At 42.4% G+C, this 24,373-nt stretch overlaps 2 protein-coding genes across 4 annotated transcripts in view; both read right to left on the reverse strand.

Annotated features, from left to right (window-relative positions):
* LOC311495064 (Golgi apparatus protein 1-like) overlaps positions 1-8,781 on the reverse strand; it is a 34,143-nt gene extending 25,362 nt beyond the window's left edge. For 2 of the 3 annotated variants that reach the window (XM_084554376.1, XM_084554377.1), the window contains exon 1: positions 7,870-8,779. In XM_084554376.1, the coding sequence (XP_084410502.1) occupies positions 7,870-8,199 (330 nt within the window). In that variant the 5' untranslated portion in view covers positions 8,200-8,779. Of the gene's footprint in view, positions 1-7,869 lie in introns of all 3 variants that reach the window. The other variant, XM_084554375.1, reaches the window with a different exon arrangement.
* Positions 8,782-12,492: 3,711 nt separating this feature from the next.
* rfwd3 (ring finger and WD repeat domain 3) lies at positions 12,493-24,072 on the reverse strand. Its single transcript, XM_084555553.1, has 13 exons — positions 23,370-24,072; positions 21,051-21,357; positions 20,650-20,912; positions 20,433-20,488; positions 19,977-20,174; positions 19,793-19,884; positions 19,285-19,399; positions 18,145-18,388; positions 17,775-17,925; positions 17,518-17,694; positions 17,135-17,349; positions 14,233-14,447; positions 12,493-13,843 (listed from the first exon to the last, which is right to left on the reverse strand). Exons 2-13 carry the CDS (start codon positions 21,347-21,349, stop codon positions 13,700-13,702), a joined length of 2,169 nt encoding a protein of 722 aa, XP_084411679.1. The 5' UTR covers positions 21,350-21,357; positions 23,370-24,072; the 3' UTR covers positions 12,493-13,699.
* Between the last annotated feature and the right edge of the window lie 301 nt (positions 24,073-24,373).

A 24,373-nucleotide genomic window follows, 5' to 3' on the forward strand; every position in this document is an offset into this window, starting at 1 on the left:
ATGCACTCTAAAAGCCGCAGACAGGGGTCCAGCTACACGGTGTGTCTTGCGAGCATCTATCCAGCTCTGTCAGGGGATCAGCATGTTTCAGAAAGCCCAAAATTTCTCACATATTTGTGAACAGATACATTGGATGAAAGTGTGGAAATAGCGTTTTGTGAGTCAACAGGAAAATGTTCAGCTGCACCAAGTCTGAATTACTGTATTAATCGTAATCATAAACTGTTTGCATGAGTGTTGGAGCTGCTGACCAGCTGTTAGCCACACCAAGACCGACACACCCAATCACATTGCTGAAATTTTCAGGCACTGAACGTGAAAATCAGTTAAAGCCTCCATCTCATTTAATAGCTGCAGCTAAATTAAACTTAATCAGCTCTTCTCTTATTGTCTTGGGAAAACCAGAGTGAGGTCGAGCTATAATTGGAAATGGGCGACAGGAAGTGATGGAGAGAGAAAATGACACATTAAGCGAGAGATAGGAGGGGAGGAGAATCCAGAGGGAAGCCGCCATTTCCAATACTTGGAGTCATGACGCAGAGAGCACAGCAGCTGGGCGTTAGGGTCTATATGCGTAGGCTTCATGTTTATTGTCCTTTTAAAAGCTGCTTTCTAAAGCTCCCAGCAAGAAGTATCTGAATGAATCCAGTGCCAACAGAATAGGAAATCAGTTTGCATTGAAGTATTTGGAACAGTTGATTTCCCATCAAGTTCAGACATATGGGATCAATCTGTCAATGGTCAATAAAATGTCAGAATGAAACTTCTTGAAACCAAAGATATAACTCAAAATACAAGTACTGATCATTTTCATGATACATTCATCGGATCAGTACTTCCTTAAACTACTGACTGCGTCTATTAAATGCCAGAAAATGTTGAAAGATGATCATCTTTCAAGGCCCTAGTTGACACCTTGTATAGTCCGACTAACAAAACTCAAACATTTAATTGAACCTCAAATAACACATTTACATGCAATTAGAAGATCATTTCATGCTTCAGAGACAAGAGCAGGAACCGCAAATATTGACATGACGACATCAAAGGACGGACAAAAGCAACAAATGAAACACAGCAGATAGGATATCTCCTGATCATCCTTGACAGCCTCGACAGAGCCGGAACTTGACGCAGCAGTGTTGTGTAAACGTCAAGTACTAATGTGAGCAATGTACACTGCATTTTTAATCATGGAGACGTAACATTTGTAACCAGAAACCGCTTACTCTATATTCAGATCAGCTAGAAGCACTCTTAAAATGTCAACCGTTCTGTCTCTCCACACAGAAAGTGTGCTTTTTTTCCCCTCTACCAAAGCAGTTGTGTTGAGCAGTGTTTGGGTCAGGTGTGCGACAGATGTGTACCACCGGCTTCATACAAAAAGAAGTGAAAAGAGGGTGAGATGCTGACATTCAAAATCCAGCAGAAGGTGCAGCAGAGATCTTCAAAACAGGAAACAATGAACACCCACACCTAATTGTTAATAAGAATGGGTTTTGTGTGCTTACTATGTTATTTTTGGTTCATGTTTCCTTTGGGAGTGGTTTGTTTTTCTATTAAATTTTGCCTGTTGTCCTTCAAACTGACTGTTACATTTTAAAATGTTGCACATGTCAGAATGACACTACAATTTGCAGCTAAAGAGGTTTAGTTTATTTCTACTGGATTGGTATTGCAAATATTTTACGACTTGTACAGAATGAAACTTAGTGGACTCTACCAGCCGCAGGTCACCTTCACTTTTAACATAAACTAATAAGATAAAATAACAATAAAACCAAATACCGGCTTGCATGGCTGGTATTGTGTCCACCTTGTGAGTTTCTCTCTCTTTGTGTGTGTGTGGTCCTGGACATACCTATTTTAGCAGACTCTACCACAAAGGCAGTTTTGAATACTTTGGCAGATCGATTTAACAACTTCAGAGCTGTGGCAAGATACCCTCAAAAAAATGAAAGGTGCAAAGTTGAGGTATTAAGCATGAGTTCAAGGATGGGTGTGGTCCGTGTATTGGGTCCAAACATTAACACATTGGTAGGCGTTGTGACTGTCGTGATGGATATCAAATAAAGTGTGGAAAGCTATTCAGAGACAAGCAGAAAGGATCAACGCTGGTACACTTTATGCAATACTGTCAACATTGTCGGTATGCCCATTCACTCCTTGCGATAAAAAAAAAAAAAAAAACTCATATCACGTCAGCTTTGTTTGCCATACAGGTACATTTGTGAAAATGAAGGCATAATAATAATAATACTAAAGCCTTCAAGAAGCTAAGATTTAGTGCATACACTAGGATTAGGGCCGTCATTAGCTTAACTTCCTGTTCAAAAGACCCATGTCTTTATCATTTCAACTGCACTTCAAATTCTGCTTACTTCCCAAATGAATAAAATACATTTGTCAAAACAAACTAAAAGCTCCTTTGCTTGCTTTGAATAAAGAAAGATATTATACATCCACCACGTCACCAAATCTCTGAGCCAAAACTTCCGAGTAAACTGCTAACCTGCGCCTACCTCCTTCTTTTGAGTTTATTAGCGGTTGCTAAACATGCACAGGGCGCGTCCCTGCTCAGCAAACAAGACTCTAATGTTACATTTCCGTACAGTGGCATCGGTCGTATCAGACCAACAGTGTTATCTGGAATCAGACTAATACCTAGTACTGGTACTAGTTCATTTATACTTTAAAGTCTTTCAAAGTGGAAATATACAGTAACTAATGTCTACATTTCAGTACGGCACTGCAAAGGGTGTTTTATATTATAAGTTCTATAAGAGGAAAATATAAAAAGGTACACATGAGTACTTAGCATCAGCAGTGAGCATCAAAGCTTCAACCGAGACAGAGGTATTTTAACATGGCACATATGCCGTCTGGTATGGAAGCTTGATTTCCTGTATTGTTCAGAAAAGCTGAACATACAGCAACAAGACCGCTCATTCAGCATCAATGTGGCCTATGCAGCCAACCTGCCACAGCAAAGCTTCCTCCTTTTGTGCAACACTTTTAAAATACAAAGAAGATTTCCAAATTTAACCCACAACACAAGACTATTCAAGCAGCTGGCATTATTCATGCAGCTTAAAATACAGGCGTTTGTTGGTGCTGTAAGTACTGATCATTTTCATGATACATTCATCTGATCATTACTTTCTTAAACTACTGACTGCGTCTTTTAAATTAGAGAAAATGTTGAAAAATGATCCTCACTTTCCAAGGTCCTAGTTGACACCTTGTTTAGTCTGACTAACAAAACTTCAACATTTAATTGAACCTCAAATAACACATTTACATGCAATTACAAGATCATTTCATGCTTTAGAGACAAGAACGGGTCCTGCAAATATTGACATGAAGACAGCAAAGGACGGACAAAAGCAACAAATGACACACTCCAGTGGACATCAGCACACCAGACAGGATATCGACAGATCATCTCCGACAGCCTCCACAGAGCTGGCCCTTGACGCAGCAGTGTCGTGTAAACGCCAGGTGTTAACAGTGAGCTATGTACACTGCATTTTTAATCATGGATTGACTAGAGACAGTAACCAGAAACTGCTAAACCACCTACACTGCATTCAGATCAGCTAGAAGCACTCTTAAAATTTGAACCTTTCTTGGCTCAGGTTTGTATCAGGTGTTGGAGTGATACATGAAAATGGGACAAATGTAGTCATTAACGTCTGTATTTCAGTACAGTTCTGTTTTCAGATAAGAACTTCTATTAAAAAGGCAAATATCAAAGACAACAACACGCAAGTGCTCGGTATTAGACCATCAGTGATCATTAAAGCTTCAACAGAGACAGTGGTATTTCAAAAAGGGAAATGCACTCCCTGGTTTGGGAGATTTATTCCCCGTGTTGTTCAAAGAAGCTTAATATATGCACAGCAACAAGGCAGTTATTTTTTTTTTGTCCTGTAGCATTAATGTGTTGATTGATAAATGTAGAACTGGATAAAACTGGTAGGACGAGACAGAGGCAGACAACGGTGGCCCATGCAGCCGACCGGTCAGAGTAAAGAGTTCAATCTCCAAAGCCTCCTCCCTCTGGACTCCTAGGCTCTGCACCACGTACACAAAACCACAGCCACCAGCAGGACGGTCAGAGGGCAGAATCGAGACACACAAAAATGCACTGCATCTAAAAGCAGCTCTTAATCTCACCCTCAAACCAGAGAACAGCAGAGTGCCAGCTGACACAAAAGGTGGTTGGTACAGCAGCTACCGACTGCCTTTCCTTTAATCGATTAAGCTTATTTGTTGTGTAAAACAGCATCAAATTGGGGTGTTGAAATAAGTAGTACTGTGTCATCCTTGGAACAGTTGTGTAGTGGTTAGTACTAACGCCTCACAGCAAGAAGGGTTCTGGGTTTGAATGCGTTTGCATGTTCTCCCTGTGCCTAAGTGAGTTTTCACTGGGGGCTTTGGCCTCCTACCACTGTCCTAAGACATGCATGTCACAGATGTGTATGTGAGTGTCAATGGTTGTTTGTTTTTCAGTGTTAGGCCCCCGCATTATTATTGATAGGTGACTGGTCCAAGGGATACCCTGCCTCTCACTGAATGACTAATGGGATTGACTACCCTCTAGTCCTCCTGTAGTGGATCATTTGAAAATGTATCAATAGCCTGTGCCTTAAAAAGAGTCTTGCTGACCAGATACGTTAGAATTGTCTTTGTTAGTTCCATTATACTGTTATTTTTAAAACATGCATTTTAACAGCATAGTTTGATTTTTAAAACCCTCTGGATTTTATGTACAATTCAACTGTGGTAAACACTTCCTAGTACACAAATTACTCTTGTAACACTGTCCAGAGAGAACTCAGCCCAGTCAGGCAAACTTAAACTTAACTATCCATAAAAACAAGAACGAGGAAGCTCTAGTGAGAGTTTAACGGAGTGAAGAAAACCGCAACCACAACTAATTAACCAGTGAATGATTACAACGAAAAACGGGCATTAAGATTCCAAAGATGTCAAGGTACACCACTGTGATGAGCTAGTAAAAAAAACGTAAAACAAAGCACTTACACTGAGATCACCATACTCAACATTTAAACCTCTGTGGGGGGGGGGGAAAAACATCCTATATCAAATTGTTTGCATTCTAGTACCAGTCATGAACTTCAGAGTCATTTTCCGTGGCATTAAAAAGGTTTTTAAAGGTCTTGATGAGAATCAGCAAGCAGCCTGGTGTAGAGGGCACTGAGATACTGACGAACAAACAATATCAACCTGAAAATACGTCAGAAGAACAAGGAAAGCTTTAACACCCCAGTGTTTACCTTAAACATAAGCTTATGGATGAATAGATTTCCTTTACTAAGATCTTAACATAAAAAAAGCACATAACGGGATGTGACTACATTTGATTTTCATTAATGATTATCATCTGTTGATTAACCAGGTAATATTCCAGTTAGGGATGCAAATGTGTTTTTTGTTCTACCTCATTATTTTTATATACAATGGTTATTTTGTTTATGTATTGAGTATATTTTCAGCTAATTTAGACAGATAGGAAACAAAAAAATATCAAAGCCTCTCATTTCAGAAATTATAAGCAGACACTGTTTAGAATTTGTGCTAAACAGCTGAATGAATGGCTTAAATAATTCCCACATTTTTAAAATTGATGCAGATTAATTCTCTGTTATTCAACTCATGTCAGCTCTAATTATGTTCCTCACGCCACGCGTTAAATGGGTAGAAGCTGAACAGAAGCAATCACAATAGTAAAAAAATAAATAAAAATCTGCAATAGACGGCATGAGTGATTCACTGACTCTCGCACTTTTTAATACGCCCCCCTTCTTTAAAATCTCTCTCTTAGCTTTTCCCCAGCAGTTCATTGTCCCACATTCTATAAACGGGACAGGGCATTTCATGACGACTTCTACCACCAGAGAGGACGCTGTCTTGTGATTGTGAGTAAGCAGATAATGGGCAGCTGTAAGCTCCTGTTGTAGCATACAGAGAGTTCTCAGTCTGCTGTAGTCCTGCCGCTGACAGGCAGCTAATGAGCTTAAAAAAAGGGAATGAGCTCTGCAGCCACCCAGCCAACCACGAGACCGCTACGCTGATCTCTCAAGGAGCCCTTGAATGAGCCTAAAGGTCACAAAAGCAGCATGGTGAACCAGGAAATCACCAGCTAGTCTGCAAAAGACGTTTTTTTTCTTGTGGGAGGATGTGTAGAAACTGTACATTGAGGAAGAAAAAAAAAACAGTTACTGTGTTTCCCTTATCGTGTGTGTGATCATACTGTGCAAGTGTATGTATGACACACCGACCCTCCAACCACCAACCTGCCATTATTTTTAACTTCAGCCTAGGTCAGTTCACTTAAGGATGACTGGGCTGGGATCAAACGCAGAGGTTGCAGCATCTCTAGTGTAATGAATAGCTGTTCTTCAGTTTTATACTACAGTAAACTACATATCTTTATCTCCAACTTATCAGTCCATTAAAGAAACAAGTGACAGATTTGTTGATAATCAAAATAACCGGTCCAGGCCACACTGACTGATTGGCGACGAGAGTCCCGCTTTCCTCAGTCATATCACTTCATTTGATCAGAATATAGTTCATATTAATCTGTATGATACACGGGTGATCTTATAAAACATTAACACCCACATTACAAACATATAGAGTCCTATTCTGGTAAGAAGTAAATTAAAGAGGGATTTTTTTTTGTTTTCTTTTTTTATGGTTAATTGCAACCTAAACATGTCAAGACAAAATTAACTACTCCAAAAACCACAGAGTTGTAATCCTAGTGCTGCCCCAGGCTCAAGTGGAGGGCCACTTAAAACCTTTCCCAGGGTAAAATGGGTGTCCGCAGTCAAATGGATCTAAACTCTCCTATATCATTACCGTTAGCTACAGGACAGCTATTCAACCAGGGTGAAATCACCAGTCAGCTCTAACCTCTTCACTGTCAGCACAAGTCACTAGGGCTAACTGCGGTCTAAAATAAGATTAGACACTGTTGTTAATTGCCGGTGACACACAAAATAAATGGTAAAGATTATTTTAAAACACCAATAATAACAATATCAATACCAGCGAAAAAACTTGGCAATGTTATCCGAGCTAACACCTCCCTGGAGCTACATTAGCTAGCGGTGTAATGATAACGGTTACCGTTTAGTTAGCAGCCTTATCGTTGACTAACCAGGAATGAAAAGTTATCTGGTTACTGGTTTGGCTAAAACAAGCAGTGTGGAACTGTGGCTCCAAACTGTAACGCCAACATGTTGGCGGACAATGTTGCACTTAGCCGCTAGCACTTTGAGTTGAAACGGCTCCGAACAACCCTAATAAACTACCAGTTTGTTGAGCTCTAACTCACTATTAGATCACTGACAATGAAGTGAACAAAACACAGACTGCATCAGTAATAGCCGTGTCTTCTAGTTAATTCGGCCTACAATGTATACACGAAAGAAGGTTTATTTCAGATGGTGTCTAGTTGTTTTTATACTGATCAACGGTTAGTTCTTCGCTAATGTGCGACGTTAAAGACAACATTTATTAGGGGACACGTTTCAAAAAGTTGCAAGTCGTAAAGAAGGAAAGTGCCGTTCGTGGCATTGCATCCCGCCGAACTGAAGAGTGCCTCCTGACGACTTCGAACATGTTTTCAATTTATTTGTGCAGCGGGTGTCATGTTGAATATTATTTCACAAGTTATAAATTACTGCATTTTTGGCCGACATATGACGTGACGTTCTCTCAATACGTTGGCTAGCAGCTGGCTAACTGTGGAAGCTAACGCTAACTGGTTCGTTCAGCAGGCACACCCTGCATCTTTCCCTGCAATCACAGGACTCCCTCCCGCTAATTTACCTCTTTCTTGTCTTGAAGACATTCCAGGACCGCCAGGTTGTTGCTCCATGAATGTTTGGGGCAAAGCCGGGTCAGGTCCTCCCTGCACACCGCCTCTTCAGCCAACTTCCAGCCGGTAGAGCGCTTCCGAGACAGCGAGGCCACAGCGCCTTGGTTCCTCTCAGCGACTCCAGCATTCACCGCAACGGGCCCCGGACCCCCGGCTGGATTCTGTGGGTTGTCAGGATTGGGGAGCAATTTGCCGATAACATTATCTGCTCTAAATGGATGCACAAACGACAAGATGCACATCAAAAGCAGGAGCAGAGGAACACGTATACAGTCCGCCATCTTCACAGAGCCACTCAGCCTACTGCTGCGTTCAGGAGCTGTCGGATATATGGGAACTAGGAGTAAAGTTGCAGACGGTTCCCCCCAAGGGTGGCAGTGGACAGCTCATAAATAAATAAGTGCCGGTGAGTTCATACTCTGAGTCATCCAATCAGCCGCAACGGAAAGTCTGTTCCTACCTTAATTATTATTTTAGTGGGAGACAAAAAGTTTTAAACAGTATTTACCAGGTGCAAACGAATGTAGTTCACCACTTGGCTGTCCTACTGCAATGTAAATAAAATGATACACCTGACAGCCAACCAATGATCTTGGCTTGATGTATTAGTAAAAACTATTTTAGGATGAATAAAAACACATAGATGACAGGAGCAGGGTTGGGGTGTCGTTTGAAACTGTTTCAACCGATTTGACAGCTGATTTTTGCAACAACAGCTCAACACTTCTTTGAGAAACACAAATATCCTTTTCTGCAAAATGTTACTCTATAAATCAATAAAATTTATACAAAGGACCAAGGCTGATAATGTGTATTTGTCCATTTCTCAATACATGAAGTCAGGTCACTGAAGGCCTGAATCACACACATGCAGTCACTGTTCAAATATACGTACATTGTAGTTGAACTGAAACAATCGGTTTCTGTAATTGCTTGTCCTCTGGAGGGTACAAAAGGTTTGATCCGTCAAAAAGATACACTGCCTCGCCACGTGGATTTAACTAAGCAAATAGGTGTGAGCCTCCTATTGGATAATTACTGCATGGGTAATTATCTTTCAGCTGGCCACAAGTTATTTAACCCCAACTGATGCAATGAGTAGCTTCTCATTTGTTAAATAACCATGTCTAAAGACACATCCTGTGGTTGTGGAAAAGATGTTAGTCTCTTTGAGAAGGGTCAAATCATTGGCATGCATCAAGCAGAGAAAACATCTAAGGAGATTGTAGAAACTAATAAAATTGGGTTAAGAACTGGCCAACGCATTATTAAAAACTTGAAGGATAGTGGGGAACCATGGTCTTGGAGGAAGAATTGGGGTCGGAAAAAAATCCTGATTGATCGTGATCGGTGAATGTTTGGTGAAATCAAAGAAAAACAACAGCAGCGGGCCCCAGACCCCCGGCTGGATTCTGTCTAAAACTTGGAATGTATGTTTAATAGTGAAAGTAAGAACATTTCCACATGTACAATGCGAAAGGAACTCAAGGGATTGGGACTGAACAGCTGTGTAGCCTTAAGAAAACCAATAATCAGTGAGGCTAACTGGAAAAAAGGCTTCAGTTTGCTAGGGAGCAGAAAGATTGGACTCTGGAGCAATGGAAGAAGGTCATGTGGTCTGATGAGTCCAGATTTACCCTGTTCCAGAGTGATGGGGGCATCAGGGTAAGAAGAGAGGCAGATGAAGTGATGCACCCATCATGCCTAGTGTCTACTGTACAAGGCTGTGGGGGCAGTGCTATGATCTGGGGTTGCTGCAGTTGCTCAGGTCTAGGTTCAGCAACATTATGTGTCCAAAGAATGAGGTCAGCTGACTACCTGAATATACTGAATGACCAGGTTATTCCATTTTTTCTTCCCTGATGGCACGGGCATATTCCAAGATGACAATGTCAGGATTCATGGGGCTCAAATTGTGAAAGAGTGCTTCAGGGAGCATGAGACATCATTTTCACTCATGGATTGGCCACCACAGAGTCCAGACCTTAACCCCATCGAGAATCTTTGGGATGTGCTGGAGAAGGCTTTGTGCAGTGGTCAGACTCTCCCATCATCAATACAAGATCTTGGTGAAAAATGAATGCAACACTGGATGGAAATAAATCTGGTGACATTATAGAAGCTTATCGAAACAATGCCACAGAGAATGTGTGCTGTAATCAAAGCTAAAGACAGTCCAATGAAATATTAGAGCGTGTGAGCTATATATATACAGCGCCCTCCATAATTATTGGCACCCCTGATTAAGATGTGTTCTTTAGCTTCTAATAAATTCCTTTTTTTTTATAAATAATAAGGGGACCACAATGAAAAAAAGAGTAAAATCCAACCTTCAATTCAAGTGCATTTATTCAGAAGGAAAAAAATCCCACATTAAGAAATAATTATTTTACATCAAATCATGTGTGCCACAATTATTAGCACCCCTGATGTTAATACTTTGTACAACCCCCTTTTGCCAACAAAACAGCACCTAATCTTCTCCTATAATGTTTCACAAGATTGGAGAAAGCAGAAAGAGGGATCTTCGACCATTCCTCTTTGCACAATCTCTCTAAATCATCCAGCGACCTGGGTCCTCTCCTCTGCACTCTCCTCTTCAGCTCACCCCACAGGTTTTCAATGGGGTTGAGGTCTGGGGACTGAGATGGCCATGGGAGGAGCTTGATTCGGTGTCTGGTGAACCATTTCTGTGTAGATTTGGCCATATGTTTAGGGTCATTATCTTGCTGAAAGACCCAGTGACGACCCATCTTCAGCTTTCGGGCAGAGGCCACCAGATTTTGATTTAAAAAGTCCTGGTATTTCAAAGCATTCATGATGCCATGCACCCTAACAAGGTTCCCAGGGCCTTTAGCAGAGAAACAGGCCCACAGCATCACCGATCCTCCCCCATACTTCACAGTGGGCATGAGGTTCTTTTCTGCATACTCATCTTTTTTGTTACGCCAGACCCACTTAGAGTGTTTGTTGCCAAAAAGCTCTATCTTTGTCTCATCTGACCAAAGCACACGGTCCCAGTTGAAGGCCCAGTACCGCTTAGCGAACTCCAGACGTTTGCGCTTATGATTTTGAGTGAGAAAAGGTTTTTTCCGTGCATGCCTCCCAAACAACTTGTTGGCATGTAGATAGCGCCTGATGGTTGTTTTGGAGACTTTGTGACCCCAAGATGCAACCATTTGATGCAATTCTGTAACAGTGAGCTTTGGAGATTTTTTTATTTCTCTGACCATCCTCCTCACTGTGCGTGGTGGCAAAATAAACTTGCGTCCTCTTCCAGGCTTGTTTACCACTGTTCCAGTTGTTTTAAACTTCTTAACGATTCCTCTGACCGTAGATATGGGCAGGTGTAGGCGAGTGGCTATTTTCTTGTAGCCATTGCCTGACTTGTGAAGGTCGACACACATCTGCCTTACTTGAACGGTGTGTTCCTTTGTCTTTCCCATGTTGAAGAGAAATGGCCTCTGTGTCACGTCATATTTATACCCCAGGGAAACAGGATGTTTCTAATAACTAATTAAATGTTCCTACATACTCTGATCAACTTTGTAAACTACTGTAGAAATGACAGAAATATTTTAATTACATGTATTTCCTAGGAATTGTTAGGGGTGCCAATAATTGTGGAACAGTTGATTTTATGAAGAATAATTATTTCTTAGTCAGGGTTTTTTTTCCCCCCTTAAAAATTCACTTGAGTTGAAGGTTACATTTTTCTACACTTTTCAGTGTGAGAGTATGTTTCTACAATAAAAATTGAATTTATTTTAAGGCTTTTAACACATATTACCCAGGGGTGCCAATAATTATGGAGGGCACTGTATATATATATATATATATATTTATATACACACACACACACACACACACACAGTCGGGGAGCGATTGAGGCACGGTCCTGCTGCTGAGCCTTAAGTTTGTTTCAAGTTCAATCACAAAAAAGCATCAAATCTGCAAAGGTAATCTTGTGCTTTTGAGTTTGGATAATACAACTTTAAGTTGCTACATTAACACATCAGCAACTAAAACTTGGAATGTATTCTTAACAATTGGATTCTTTAACTTTCACACATTTTGAGTCACTTGTTTAATTTAGGTCATTCTAAATGTGCCAATCAATGATTTGACTTAACCAGATGCACGTAAAAAAGTAAATGCGACAAAAATGAAATAAAGATGATGAAATCTGACAGTTCTAGTCCAATGAACTCTTTTCAAAATCAATCAGCAAAACTGCATTTAATCAGAAAACCTGTTAAATCCAGTTTTCTAATGCCAACAGTCCCACACTCAAGTTTTTTTCCTCTCTGCTTTGACTGGTATTACTGGTAAAAATTCCTGTTTTGTCCGATTCCTTCGTGTTCACTTTGCCATTATAGTATTAGGGTTTCAAAAACATGTGAAGAAGCGTGAATGCTACACATAAGGTATATCTATCTGTACCGAGACAGAGAAATTAACATTTTCCTCCATTGGTGGTTTCTAGATTTATCATTAACACTAAGAGACGACGTGAGCAGATTCTAGAATTGAAAAAATAAAAAATAAAAAAACAGTCATACCTGCAATTTAAATGAAAAATAACACAATTTTTATTTATTTGAAGTCATACATAAAAGAGTGGTAGCAAATATACATATATACAACTTTCTTTAGAAAGAAACTCAGGAAAGTAAAACCGATACCATCAGATTACTTTGGCACTTGATGTTTAGTGGGGAGTGGGATAAAACTAAAATCCTACATCATAAATAAACCCCACCGACAGATTGTGCGAGTTTGAGAGAAGGGAACATTAAAAAGCTTAAAAGGGAAGCGGTAGGACAGATTGAATGAAGAGAGGTGTCTGCTCTTGTTTGACTTTTGCACATAGCTCCTAATGGTCCTTTAATTATTTACTGTTGTTGACTTCCACGCACGTGCTGCTGTTTTGTAATAATCTTTAAACTGCCATCCCAGGGAGCCACTAGATTTCCAATCATTTCTGTACAACGTAATCTAATGTAATCCATCACAGTGAACAACATAACTGAAAACAACCAGAAATAGTGTAATTTACAGTCCAAACAACAGATGGATTAATTGAGAAGGCAATCGGCAGATGGAATGATGGTGAAAACAGTTCGCTGCAGCCCAGGCTGGATGTTGACCATGTTTAGAAAGCTAATTCATTTTCATGCTGTACAGAAATGAATGAGGACTAATGGCTGCATGCGGCAGTGCAAGTCTAAACCTGAACGGCCTGCACACAGCCTGAAAATGGTTGGCAAAAAGTCTAAATACATGATTTGCAGTAAAGAGCTGCAGAAATGTTGGTGTCAGTCATTTAACTGCAGGTCTGACGCGGTATTTCTCCCAACAATCACGTTCATTAGACTCAAAAGACGAGAAAAATCACCTTCTGTTGACAATCCTCCAACCACTTCCCCAGCTGAGATGACTGAGACTCCGCAGGGCAGACTAACCAAGTGACAAGTGTTATGCATTATTAATCTGACCTTTTCCCGCATGTATACACAATCCTTGAATGGAAGAGCATCCAAGTGCCACACAGCTGACTCAGGCTTCATGCTGTTACACAGTGACATGGATGTTTGGTTGAAAGGGGAGGAGAAAAACTACAAGGGATGAATCGGAAAGGTTTCCTCTGGCCGTTTCTCTGTGTAAACATACAGATAGAAGTTTAGCAGCATTTAGTTTCCCACACACACTGTGGTGTGCTTTTTTGTTTCCAGGTCTCTTGAGGAGACCAGTGGTCCACATTCATCAAGTCCTCCTCACTCACTCCCACTTGTACAGCTTCAGCATCTTCTCTGTAAGCGAGGCCAGAAAGTGCTCGCCGTTCACGGAGAAGGGACTGATGTCCAGCACTGGGAGGTCAGCCGGAAGCTTCTGCAGAAGAGAGCCACTGCCAGCGTCCCACACCTGATGAGGAGGAGGAGGAGGAAGACAGACAAGGAGACGGATACATGAGGAAGAGGCAACTGGAGGCTCTCTCAATTATATATAAAACTCAGAAGGAAAAATGAAGTTAATATGAAATATAGCTTTAAAAGAGCAAAAAATAATAATGGGGATGGCTGCTGCCATCAAGGAGTGTCATTGCTATGGGGTAGGGGTGCCTGGTCTGGTCTAGGTGGGTGCTACATGTCTAAGTAACATCCACATGAATGCCAGGTCCAAAAGTATCCCAGCAGAACATGAACTGTCACAAGATGACAAGATGTCAATGTTATTTAATTCTCCTGTCAGTGGTTTTAATGTTGTGGCTGATCAGTGTATCTTATCCACACAAACAAACACGCACAACTAACCATGGTGGAGTTGGAAGCCTCATCCCCAGCACAGACCAGTGTCCCGGCTCCCTCTGGACTCCTGAAGACGGCATTCTTGGTGAGCAGTTTGCAGGATGAGCCGGCGCTGAACGTCTGCACCGGTGAGCAGGAGCAGCTGGGTATCTGACTAGAGTCCTGCTGGGGGGTCCGGTTCAGAGCCATCAGGACACAGCGCAGGAATGGGTTGGAGCGTCCTGTGGCAGAAACAACATTTTTATCTACAGTTAAACACTGTCAGCACTGATGCAGACGGTCCTGATTCAGGGTTACTCTTCAGGAGGTTTAACATGGTAAACATGGTTAGAACAGCACCTTGAACTGGATCACAGCTGGCCAATATTCCACATAAATAATTTAAATTAGAATCAGACAATAAAAGAATTGCAATATAATGTCAAGGCGCACACCCAAAATGGACTCAAGCCTCAGATACATTGTCTGCTTTGGGATGTCCAGGCTGCTGGACCAGAGACTGAAGTGGCTCCTTGCATGCTAATTTCTTAATCACATGACTTCCCCAGGTAATACTAGTCTCATCTGAATAATGCTAATTAAGTATTTTTGTAGCAGCTTCAGCAAGACCATACCGACCAATAGCACAATTCTTGATGAGGTCTTCAATTCACAGCTTTTCTTTCACATTTCTGTAACTACTGTCCAGGAGCATGTAACAAATAATTCCAAATAAAATAGTGAGTCATTCATTAACACAATTAAAACATCAAGAAAGAATTGAATACCCCTTAGATCAGTGGTGAATGCATAACACTTTCCATTTCATAACTAAACCACCTGAAAAAATATTCAAGACCTTTGCTGATAAATGTTGACGTTTTCATACCTTTTTCTTTTTTTTAGTACTTTTTAAAAACGTGCAGAACTTGTGATCTGAAAGGATGTTGTCATCTGTGCCAACCGCACAACAGGTGTTTAACACTGTCACCAAAGAAGGAAGAAAAGTCTGCACCCTTTGCTACATGCAATCCCCTCCCCCTCCCCCTCCCCCTCCCCCATTACTTCCGGCCCCCCTTTACTCACAAGCATCCAATGAACGCACAAAAGGCCAAAATGATAACTCTGTGTCAGAATGATGTGTGTCCAAAACTTCCGTGTTATTTGCAGAGGCACATTTGAGACGTTAGTAACCTCTGGTCCACTTTTCAGCAAGCTGCTTATGAATCAGCATTTTTCCTGCTAACAGCAAAGAAGCTGTCTGCTACCACATCAGGTACAACTATTTTCATTCTTGATCACTGTTCTGTTTATTTTATTTGACTTAATATTTTTGTTATTTGCTTTGTAAAAACTAATTGTATCACCCATTTAACATATTAAGATTTAGAAATAGACAGCCAGTGAAATGTGAACCCATGTGCTTCTACCCGTCTGCAAACTGCTGATCTGGTTCTTACTTTATTTCTCCCATCCCTCTTTCTGTTGTGCAGATGGGTTCTGGTAATCAGACAGCTGCTGAAGCTTTTCTGGAGCTGCATTATCGACTTGTGAGTCACAGGCTTTCGACAATTAAAGCATCTCTGCTTAAGAGTGGCATTTTATTTTGAAAAGCAGGTTTTGATAGGGACATTTTGTCGTGCATTAATAATTGATCATCAACCCTGCGATTAGAATGGAAAAAGCCTTTGCTCCAAGGATGCATTTATTTATTAGTGTGTCTGTAAATATCCCAGAGTCTTGACGGTTGACTTCCACTTCATACCAGCACACATGTATTGTAGGTATGTAGGTACATATTAGGGATGCAAAATTACAGTTGGCCAGTGGTTCAACATGTACCTCGTTTTCCATCCTTTTTTTTTTTTGGGGCACATTTTTTGGTTGGGTTAGGGCCCCCGTTATGTGCATGTAAACACCGCTGTAGTGGGCTATTTTGTTGTATCATGAGTACAGTGGCAATAAAGGCTTCTTATCTTATCTTAAAATAGGGTGGGCTGTGGTTCTTTTAACTAAAATAAAACTTCCCACAGCTCTACGTTGACTGACACTTTTTTCTTGACTCTCATAAAGGGGCCATGTTTGGATCACTGCACAGTGAGAAAACTCCACTTTCCAGTAAGGTCCAACTATTTGTAGTGATAGCAAGGTGCATTGCTTTAGCCGATTCGTTTTCAATACCTAAGCTGGAAAAGATGTTCTAGAGCAGGGGTAGAACTCATATTAGCTCAGGGGCCACACACTGCCCAATTTGATCTCAAGGATGCCCAGATCAGTAACATAATAACCTATAAATAACAACAACCCCAATTTTTTCCCCTTCGTTTTAGTGCAAAAAGTAGAAGTACATTATGAAAATGATTCTGAATTTTGGTACATTGCTGCCATCTGCTGCTTGGTTCTGGGTCTCAGTGTTGTGGTCATGTCCACAAAAACAGTGTGCCCCCGAGTGGACAAACTAGGAACAGGTGGCAATTTTATTGAAAAATTACAGTTAATGTCATCGAATTCATCCCGAGGGCCAGAATGTACCCTCTGGTTTTGGCCTGTGAGCTATATGTTTGACGCCCCTGTTCTACAGGGTACTCTGTATGACGATCGAGTTCATAAAGTGACAAAAGCCTACAAATCATTTGCAATTTCCATCCCCACTGCCCTAGTTATTTTTCTGTCTCTCTCTGAACCACTGTGTTAAGTATGATGGAAGGCAGCAGCGAGGGATTGTTGTCTTTTGGAATGCCAGTGTTATCTGTTGTCTGCTATCCTGCTTCCAGACTGTGATATGGCTGGATGATGGGGTCACAGATGTGCAATCACGCTCGACGTGTTTCCACTTGAATAGGTTACGCTTGGAAAACAAAGCTTGCAGTCTTTTTTTGTTTAAAGTTTTCTTTTCCTAACCGTCCACTCACTGGTGTTGGGGTCTTACCAGGCCTGTATGTGACCAGACAGTGTCTGCTCTCCGTCTCCACCTGGATGTCGGTGCAGCCGGCGGTCTCCAGGGGCAGGAGGTGAGGTCTGTAGGTGGTCTCGTTCACCTGCTCCCAGAAACACCCGCCTTCCAGAGAGCCGGCAATCAGCCCGCCACAAGGGAATGAGCTGGACGCAGCCCGTGGAACATAGCACAGAGACGCCACCGGACACCTGGGGCCATCAGATTTCAATAAGTTAGGAGATTTCAAGAAAGATAGTTCATCATTATGTTCTAGTGGAACAGTGTTGAACATACTGGTCTCTTAGGGACCACATCCACATTTCAAAAATAGATCATATCTTTTCAAACTGCTCTTAAAAGCGGATAACGGAGCGTACCTGGAGCGTAGCGGCTGCAGCTCCTGCACATGTGTGCTGGTGTCTCTGGTGTCGTAGATGAGCACAGAGCCGTTGCTCAGACCGGCGTAGATGTAGTTACTGTTATCCAAACACCAGCAGCAGCTCCACACGGGTTTACCAGCGTTATACGTCTGAACTACTGTGTTGGTCAGCAGACTGAAACACACACACACACTTGTCATAATCAAAGATACACACAAATGTCTGAAGTTGGAGATTTCACGACATGTGCATACCTGGTCAGTTTTATGGTGCTGTCTAGGGCGGCAGACAGCAGCAGGCTGTCGTTCTGTCTGTTGAAGGACAGACCTCTGATCTGTTTACTGTGGATAGGAACGTACTGACTCGCCTTCATGTTCACCACACTCACCTTCTTCACTCCACAACCTGAATGGAGGAGACAAAGTGAAGGATAGAAATACAATTTAATTAGTTTCAGCATCTTCAAGCGCTAAAGGGCGTAACTGTAACAAAAGAAACCCAAAACACTGACATGACATGAACTGTAGTGTAATGCTCAGAAGTTGCACCAAAGAGGAGGACAAATACGTGTACTGGCATGTCAAAAGGAAGACATGGAAGGGGAGGGAAAGGAGGGCATCTCACCAGGCACCAGTGTGGAGTGAGGGGACGGCTGCGAGGACAGCAGGCAGCTCAGAGGTTCACAGTAAGATAAAACCCTGCAGCCTCCGCCCTGAGACACCAGCACCGCCTTAGAGAAGCTGTACTGAGCTGTCCTGGACCCGTCCGCCCTCTGAGACAGGCTGAGGTGAAGGGAAGACGACGAGGAAGAGGAGGAAGTAGAGGGAGCTGAGCTCCTGCCAGTCTGGGCCATGAGGGCCCTCAGCTCCTACACAGGGAAGAAGGAGGGCTTGAATAACCATCAGATGCACGGCACATCCTGAACTCCACAGGGTGTAAAACATGACGGTTTTTAATCGTTAATTTATATCTTTGATAAAATCACCAGCGGCACCAGTCAAACAGTTTGGACAGTGTTCATTTTGTTACTAGACGATAACGAAAAGTATTTGCCAATGACCATTTTTTCTGTGACTAAGACGAGCTAAAATTAGTATCTGAAAGGCGCTATATAAGTCCAAGCTATTATTATTATTATTGTGTACAAGTCCAAATACAAATCAATACAGTAAGTCATTCAAGGTGCGAGCCTTTTGTGTGTACACCCATTATGGTTACACCTCATTATGTTTGTATTTGAATTACCGTAACAATAGTCATAATATAAGACAAGATAATCCTTTGTTTATCCCACAGTGGAATGCACTGTCTGACAGGTTATCTCAGGAATGTGTTCAGTCATCATACTTCTTCTGAACATCTGTGTTTATTGCAATTTCATTTGAAGTTTCAAAATATAAATGCAGCCAAAGATTTTTACTTGAGCTCTACTAGCTCTACTAGCTTTTTATCTGTCTGTAATGTATGATCCAACCTCCTAAATTAGCAAGGACAGCAGAGCAGGCTTATATCTTGGTCTCACGCAAGAAAAATTCTGATTACTATTTTGTCAACTCAAATGTCAAATATGGACTGACATTTTGAAGTTTTCCACTGGACATTGTGTATCTTGGTCTCTACAGATTCAGACGAGTGGCTCTGGTCACAACATGGATTACTACAGCAGTTATTTAAAGCTATTTGATGTGTACCAACAGTAATTGGCGCAACACAGCTGATACCATTAGATAGATAGAAGTATACTTCACAGTTTGTCACCGATACCTGTAGCTCTTGCTGTGCTTGTCCATACTGGTTGGTGACAACTTGCAGCTTGAGTTTGTACTGAGCTGACTCCAATTCAGCCTTCCTCCTCAGAGACTGCTCCTGCTCCAGAGATCTGCACACAAACACATTAAATGCTCTAGTTTAGTTTGCTTGTTAGATGTAACGGATAAGCTATTCTCATCAGGTTAAATATAAATAATTGTATTTTAGAAAAATGACTTTCAAAGTGCTTCTCATAGACTGACGGCAGTGTGTGTATTCAACAAATCGGTTTACATTCCGCGCATACCTTTCTGCACTGCAATAAAACAGGAGTGGAAACCATTCATTGCTGAATAAACCTACTGATGACTGATATCCCTAGACAGTGGAAGGTGAACAGTACCATGCTTATTATGTATCCCTTGATTATAGCACAAGAGATCCAAGCACATTTTTCACAACAGAAAAAACTTGTCTGTCACAATTGGTATGTTGGTAGTGAAGCAGAGAGGATGTCACTCACTTCTTCAAGTTCTCTTGCTCAGAGTTGTCCAGGGCTCTCAGCTTTGGAGCGTACAGAAGCACAATGTCTGACCGCTTTGCTTTCTTGTTGCACTAAAAACACAAGGAAATGCACGTACAGTTACATCATCGTCTGCCACGTGGGATTCATATCATTTCTGCTGAGTTGCATTGGCTTTGCTGACCTGTGGACATTTCGCAGCTTGGCCCTGAGCCTTCAGCCAGCGCTGGATGCAGGTGTGGCCGAAGAGGTGTCCGCAGCGCAGAGCGGACAGCCTGTGCTCGCCCGCCGTTGTCCACGCCTCAAAGCAGATGGTGCAGGTGTCGCCTTCGTTCTCCTCGGTGTGGGACGACTGGACTGAAGCTGGGTTTGCTAGGGCCACCTAGTGGAGATGAGGGAAGCTAAATGAGTCTGAAGGAACTATAAACTATTACTTCTAAAATCAGGTGGCTGAAATATGCTGCCCTGTGGTAGACATGGCAAGAAATATTTTTATCTGTTCTGGTCTGGTCATCCAGCTTAAAATCCAGATCCATCTGTCTTATTTTACAATATACATCATTAGAGCAAAAAACAATATTAAATGAATTTACAGAGAATTCACAGATGCTTGACATTGATGGGTTGATCAGAAAGTTACCTGGAAGTTCTTGTTTTGAGCTTCTGTCCTCTCACCATCTGGAGGTAAACTGGAGTCTGAACAGAGAAAAATAACACCGGACTCTCAGAATATAACACACAATGTGCATAAGCCTAATGAGACCATGAAAAAATATATAATTATTGTGTGTTTTAAGTTCAGAGGACTACAGAAACTAATCAGGATTTGGAACACACTGAATTTTGGTTAGACTCACTGGTTGTACTGGCGTCTTGAGACTGAGCGAGTTGGCTGGAGGTGCTGAGGTTAGGACCAGCAGGCAAGACAGGGTCAGTGGGCTCCACAGCAGCAGGTGTCCTGTCTTCATCCCCCTCTGCCTCATCCTCAGACTCGCTGGCCTCGGTGGTGCTGCCAGACTGCGGCTGTGCCACGCTGGCAGCGGGTGCTCGGAGCAGGAAGTCTGGGAATCCTCTTGAGGGTGCTGCGGTTTGGCTGGGGTAGTGCACCCTGAGGCCCTGTCTGCAGAGGTGCGTAGAAAAATTCACAGCCAAACTAAGCTTAAGTTATGCTAATTAAAACAGAATTTCACTTTTCTACACAGCAGGCATGCATCCAAATAAGGCATAAATCAAGCCTCCTCTGAGCAATTCTGGGTACCTGAGTCTCCTCCGTATGGGTGCCCCCTGAGCAGCTGAGGGGGCAGCTGTCACCCCACCCACCACCCTTTGACTAAACGCCCAGGTGGCAGGAAGCCTGGGAGGTGCCCGAGCTGCTGCCCGTCCGTTGTCGTCATCATCTTCATCCTCATCCACTTCAGTGCTGCTCCCCGAGTCCGAGATGACATATGGTACATTGGCATCCTCAGGCTGACCTGCAGCAGCAGCACCAGCAGCTTCTGGCTGTCTAAGGTCTCTTGCCTGCAGCTCCACAGGGATATCTACCTCCATGGCCTCCATCTGCAAGGCTGATGCAGGACAAAAAAAAAAAAACACACCTTAGATTGTCAGTTTCTGCTCTGACAAAGCATCCCATCACCAAGGCTGCAAGCTTGAGTCCTTTACCCTTCAACTGAGCAACATTGTATGACCTCAGTTCCAGTTTTGGCATTTCTATACTGTCATTTCTTGTTAATTACCAGCCAATACTGAATATACATGATACCCCGATCAGTCATAACATTGTGACCACCTTCCTAATATTGTGTAGGTCTCCCTTGTGCCTCCAAAACAGTTGTGACTCATCAGAGAATGGACATGGGCCTTCTGAGGGTGTCCTGTGGTGTCTGGCAACAGAATGTTGTTAGTGGGGGCCTTTGGGTCCTATGGGTTGATGGAAGGGGCCTCTGTGGATCTTCCCACAGATACTTGATCAGTTTGGGATCTAGTGAATTTGGAGGCCAGGTCAACACCTTGTGCTGTTCTTCATGTTTTTTTTTTTAGTTGTTCCTAAAGCATTTCTTTGTGTGTGTGTCTGTGTCAGGCTGCATCCTGCTGGGGATGGCTGCTGCCATCAAGGAGTGTCATTGCTATGGGGTGGGGGTGCCTGGTCTGGTCTAGGGGGGTGCTACATGTCTAAGTAACATCCACATGAATGCCAGGTCCAAAAGTTTCCCAGCAGAAGATGGTCAATGTTCTCATAATCCTGTCAGTGGTTTCAATGTGGTGGCTGGCCTGTGTATATCTGCATCAGACCAATACTGGCCTGTGGATCCGTGGATCTCTGAAGCTGACTATAGCTTACATGGGCAGATCTAACGTTCGCAAGCAATATGAATATGGGAAAGCCTCCAACACTAACCTCTAGAAAATCTGACCACTCCTTACTAGTTATCTGGCAACACGATCGCAGTTGGCTAGCTTTAAGCATTCGTCATCACACCTGGCATTAAAGACGCATCTCAAAATACATCCCAAGCCACCACTTGAGATTCTCAGCTTTGCACTCTGTATACAAATAAACCTGACAGTATTTGGGGCGCAGTCACGTACATTAAAACAACTGCTGTATCAGAACCATGAACAGAAGTGTGTGGTGTGTGCATCATGACTTGGGGAGATGAATAATAATTTTGGAACAAGCTGTACAGGATCTCTCTCTCTGGAACCTTATAAAAACAGTACTTCACTTCATGTGGCTCCTCCCCACTGTCTGCTGTTACAGCTAAAGGAGAGCTGGGGCTAGTGGACACTCATTCATTACTATACAACAGACTGCAAGAATCCATGAATGATAATCGCAAACAAACAAGTTGCCACGTGTTCATGGTGTTTGATACACATTACCAGGTAGATTCACATTGGAGCCAAACTCAGCGCCAAGTAGCTGCACAAAAACAGAAGTTACATCTCCAGCAAGCTGAGCTAACCAGCCATGTGGCCTAAGTTAATTAGCACGGCGATAACCCTGAACATGGGAGCGTTTCTGACCGTCTGCTGTGCAGCAAATTCCCTTTAATAACACATCTGTTAAGATGTTACATTCGGGCACTTTAGTTGCGTTGCTCGGGTCCAGGCGACGCCTTTCTCGGGTAAGTAAACAACTACAGCCCGAGGTCTTTGGGGCCTCCAAGCTAAAAATGCCAAAAGCTAATGACAGCTGCAGTTGAAATTTCAATCGGCTCGGCGTTCTTATCAAAACAAAAAGCGACGTTACAGAACAATCGGGAAAAATATATTTTTTGCTCTCAGCTGCATCTCCTGGTAACGACGGACACGCATAGATAGCATTCGAGAGGTTGTGAGACTACCAACACCCAGTTAATGTCTCCAACAGCTTATATGCGATGGTCGATACACGTAAAACTACCTCTAATGCTCGCTGTGATATTGTTGTTGCGAAACCCACACGCAGAAGACAAGAGTCAGCCTGGTTGGCTCGTGGCTAACACCGGCTAACACGGCTAACGCGACCCGACTGGGCTGTGCTGTGCTATGCGCCGCGTAGTTAGCAGCAGCGCGCTAAGACGCAAACACCTACCTGTGAAGGTTTAACAGCCTCTAATCCCGCTTTGAAAGATCACACAACGCGACAACATGGCAGCACTGCAAATAAACAAATCGGATGGGTCTGGCTGCAGGGGTGGTTTACGAGTTATTTCCAAATAACGCAGGATTTGAGTCCGAACCGCGGTCAGGGCTCGAATCTCCCGGCGCCAGCCCGCTCTGCCCGCCCCATCCTGCTTCTACGTCACCGCCGAAGATCCTCCGTGGCGAAGATGAGTCCTCTTCAGTGGTGTTTAAGGTTTCTAACGGCATCCGCAATCATTTCATCACATTTAACCATTTAATTAACGAACAAGAAGTAGAAAGAAATCTACGGTTTACACGGCTTGCATAGATTTATACTTGCCAGTGACTAATGATTTGTGAATTATTACACAGTGTATGTTTAAGCAGTTTTATGTATAAATACTTTAGAATGGGTAAGTTTAGCTTATGTTACATGGTTGTTGTACTGCTTAAAAATTAATCCAGTGAATACCACCGTCCTTTCCTTATGTGAACCTTCTAACACCAGATAAGACTATAATCCGAAATAATGGCGGAGTGAGCTCTTGGACATCAGGTAAACTGAGATGAGTGTTGTGAGTGCATCATGACTTGGGGAGATGATTCATATTTTGGATCAAGGTGTTAAGGATCTCTCTCTCACTGGAAGCACACAACTTACTATTTCTTTATTTATCTCCACACTGTCATTGACATTAGTTATCTTATAGAACTCCACAAAGCCCAAACTGGAACACTAAAAAAAAAAAAAAAAAAGGTAATGTAACTCCACCGGGCTCCTTGATCATCCTGTCCTGTGTTATCCTGAGGACACCTCCCTTGTACTGTCTACTGTTACAGCTAGAGGAGAGCTAAAGGTAAACTGAGACAGCATGAGAAACCTGCAATTTGACTTTGGCCCTGGAAAATATTCAGAGCAATTGTTGCTGAGACCTTACTGTGGAAACATGACCAAAGTCACATGACATAATT

This window comes from Chelon labrosus (genome assembly GCF_963514085.1).
Source record: "Chelon labrosus genome assembly, chromosome: 11".
Lineage (NCBI taxonomy): Eukaryota > Metazoa > Chordata > Actinopteri > Mugiliformes > Mugilidae > Chelon > Chelon labrosus.

Coding starts and splice junctions, on each gene's coding strand:
- rfwd3 (XM_084555553.1), bottom strand. CDS start 21,349: ATGGAGGCCATGGAGGTAGATATCCCTGTGGAGCTGCAGGCAAGAGAC. Junction 20,489..20,649: donor TCAAGACGCCAGTACAACCA/GTGAGTCTAACC, acceptor TTCTCTGTTCAG/ACTCCAGTTTACCTCCAGAT. Junction 18,389..19,284: donor AAGCACAGCAAGAGCTACAG/GTATCGGTGACA, acceptor TTCCCTGTGTAG/GAGCTGAGGGCCCTCATGGC.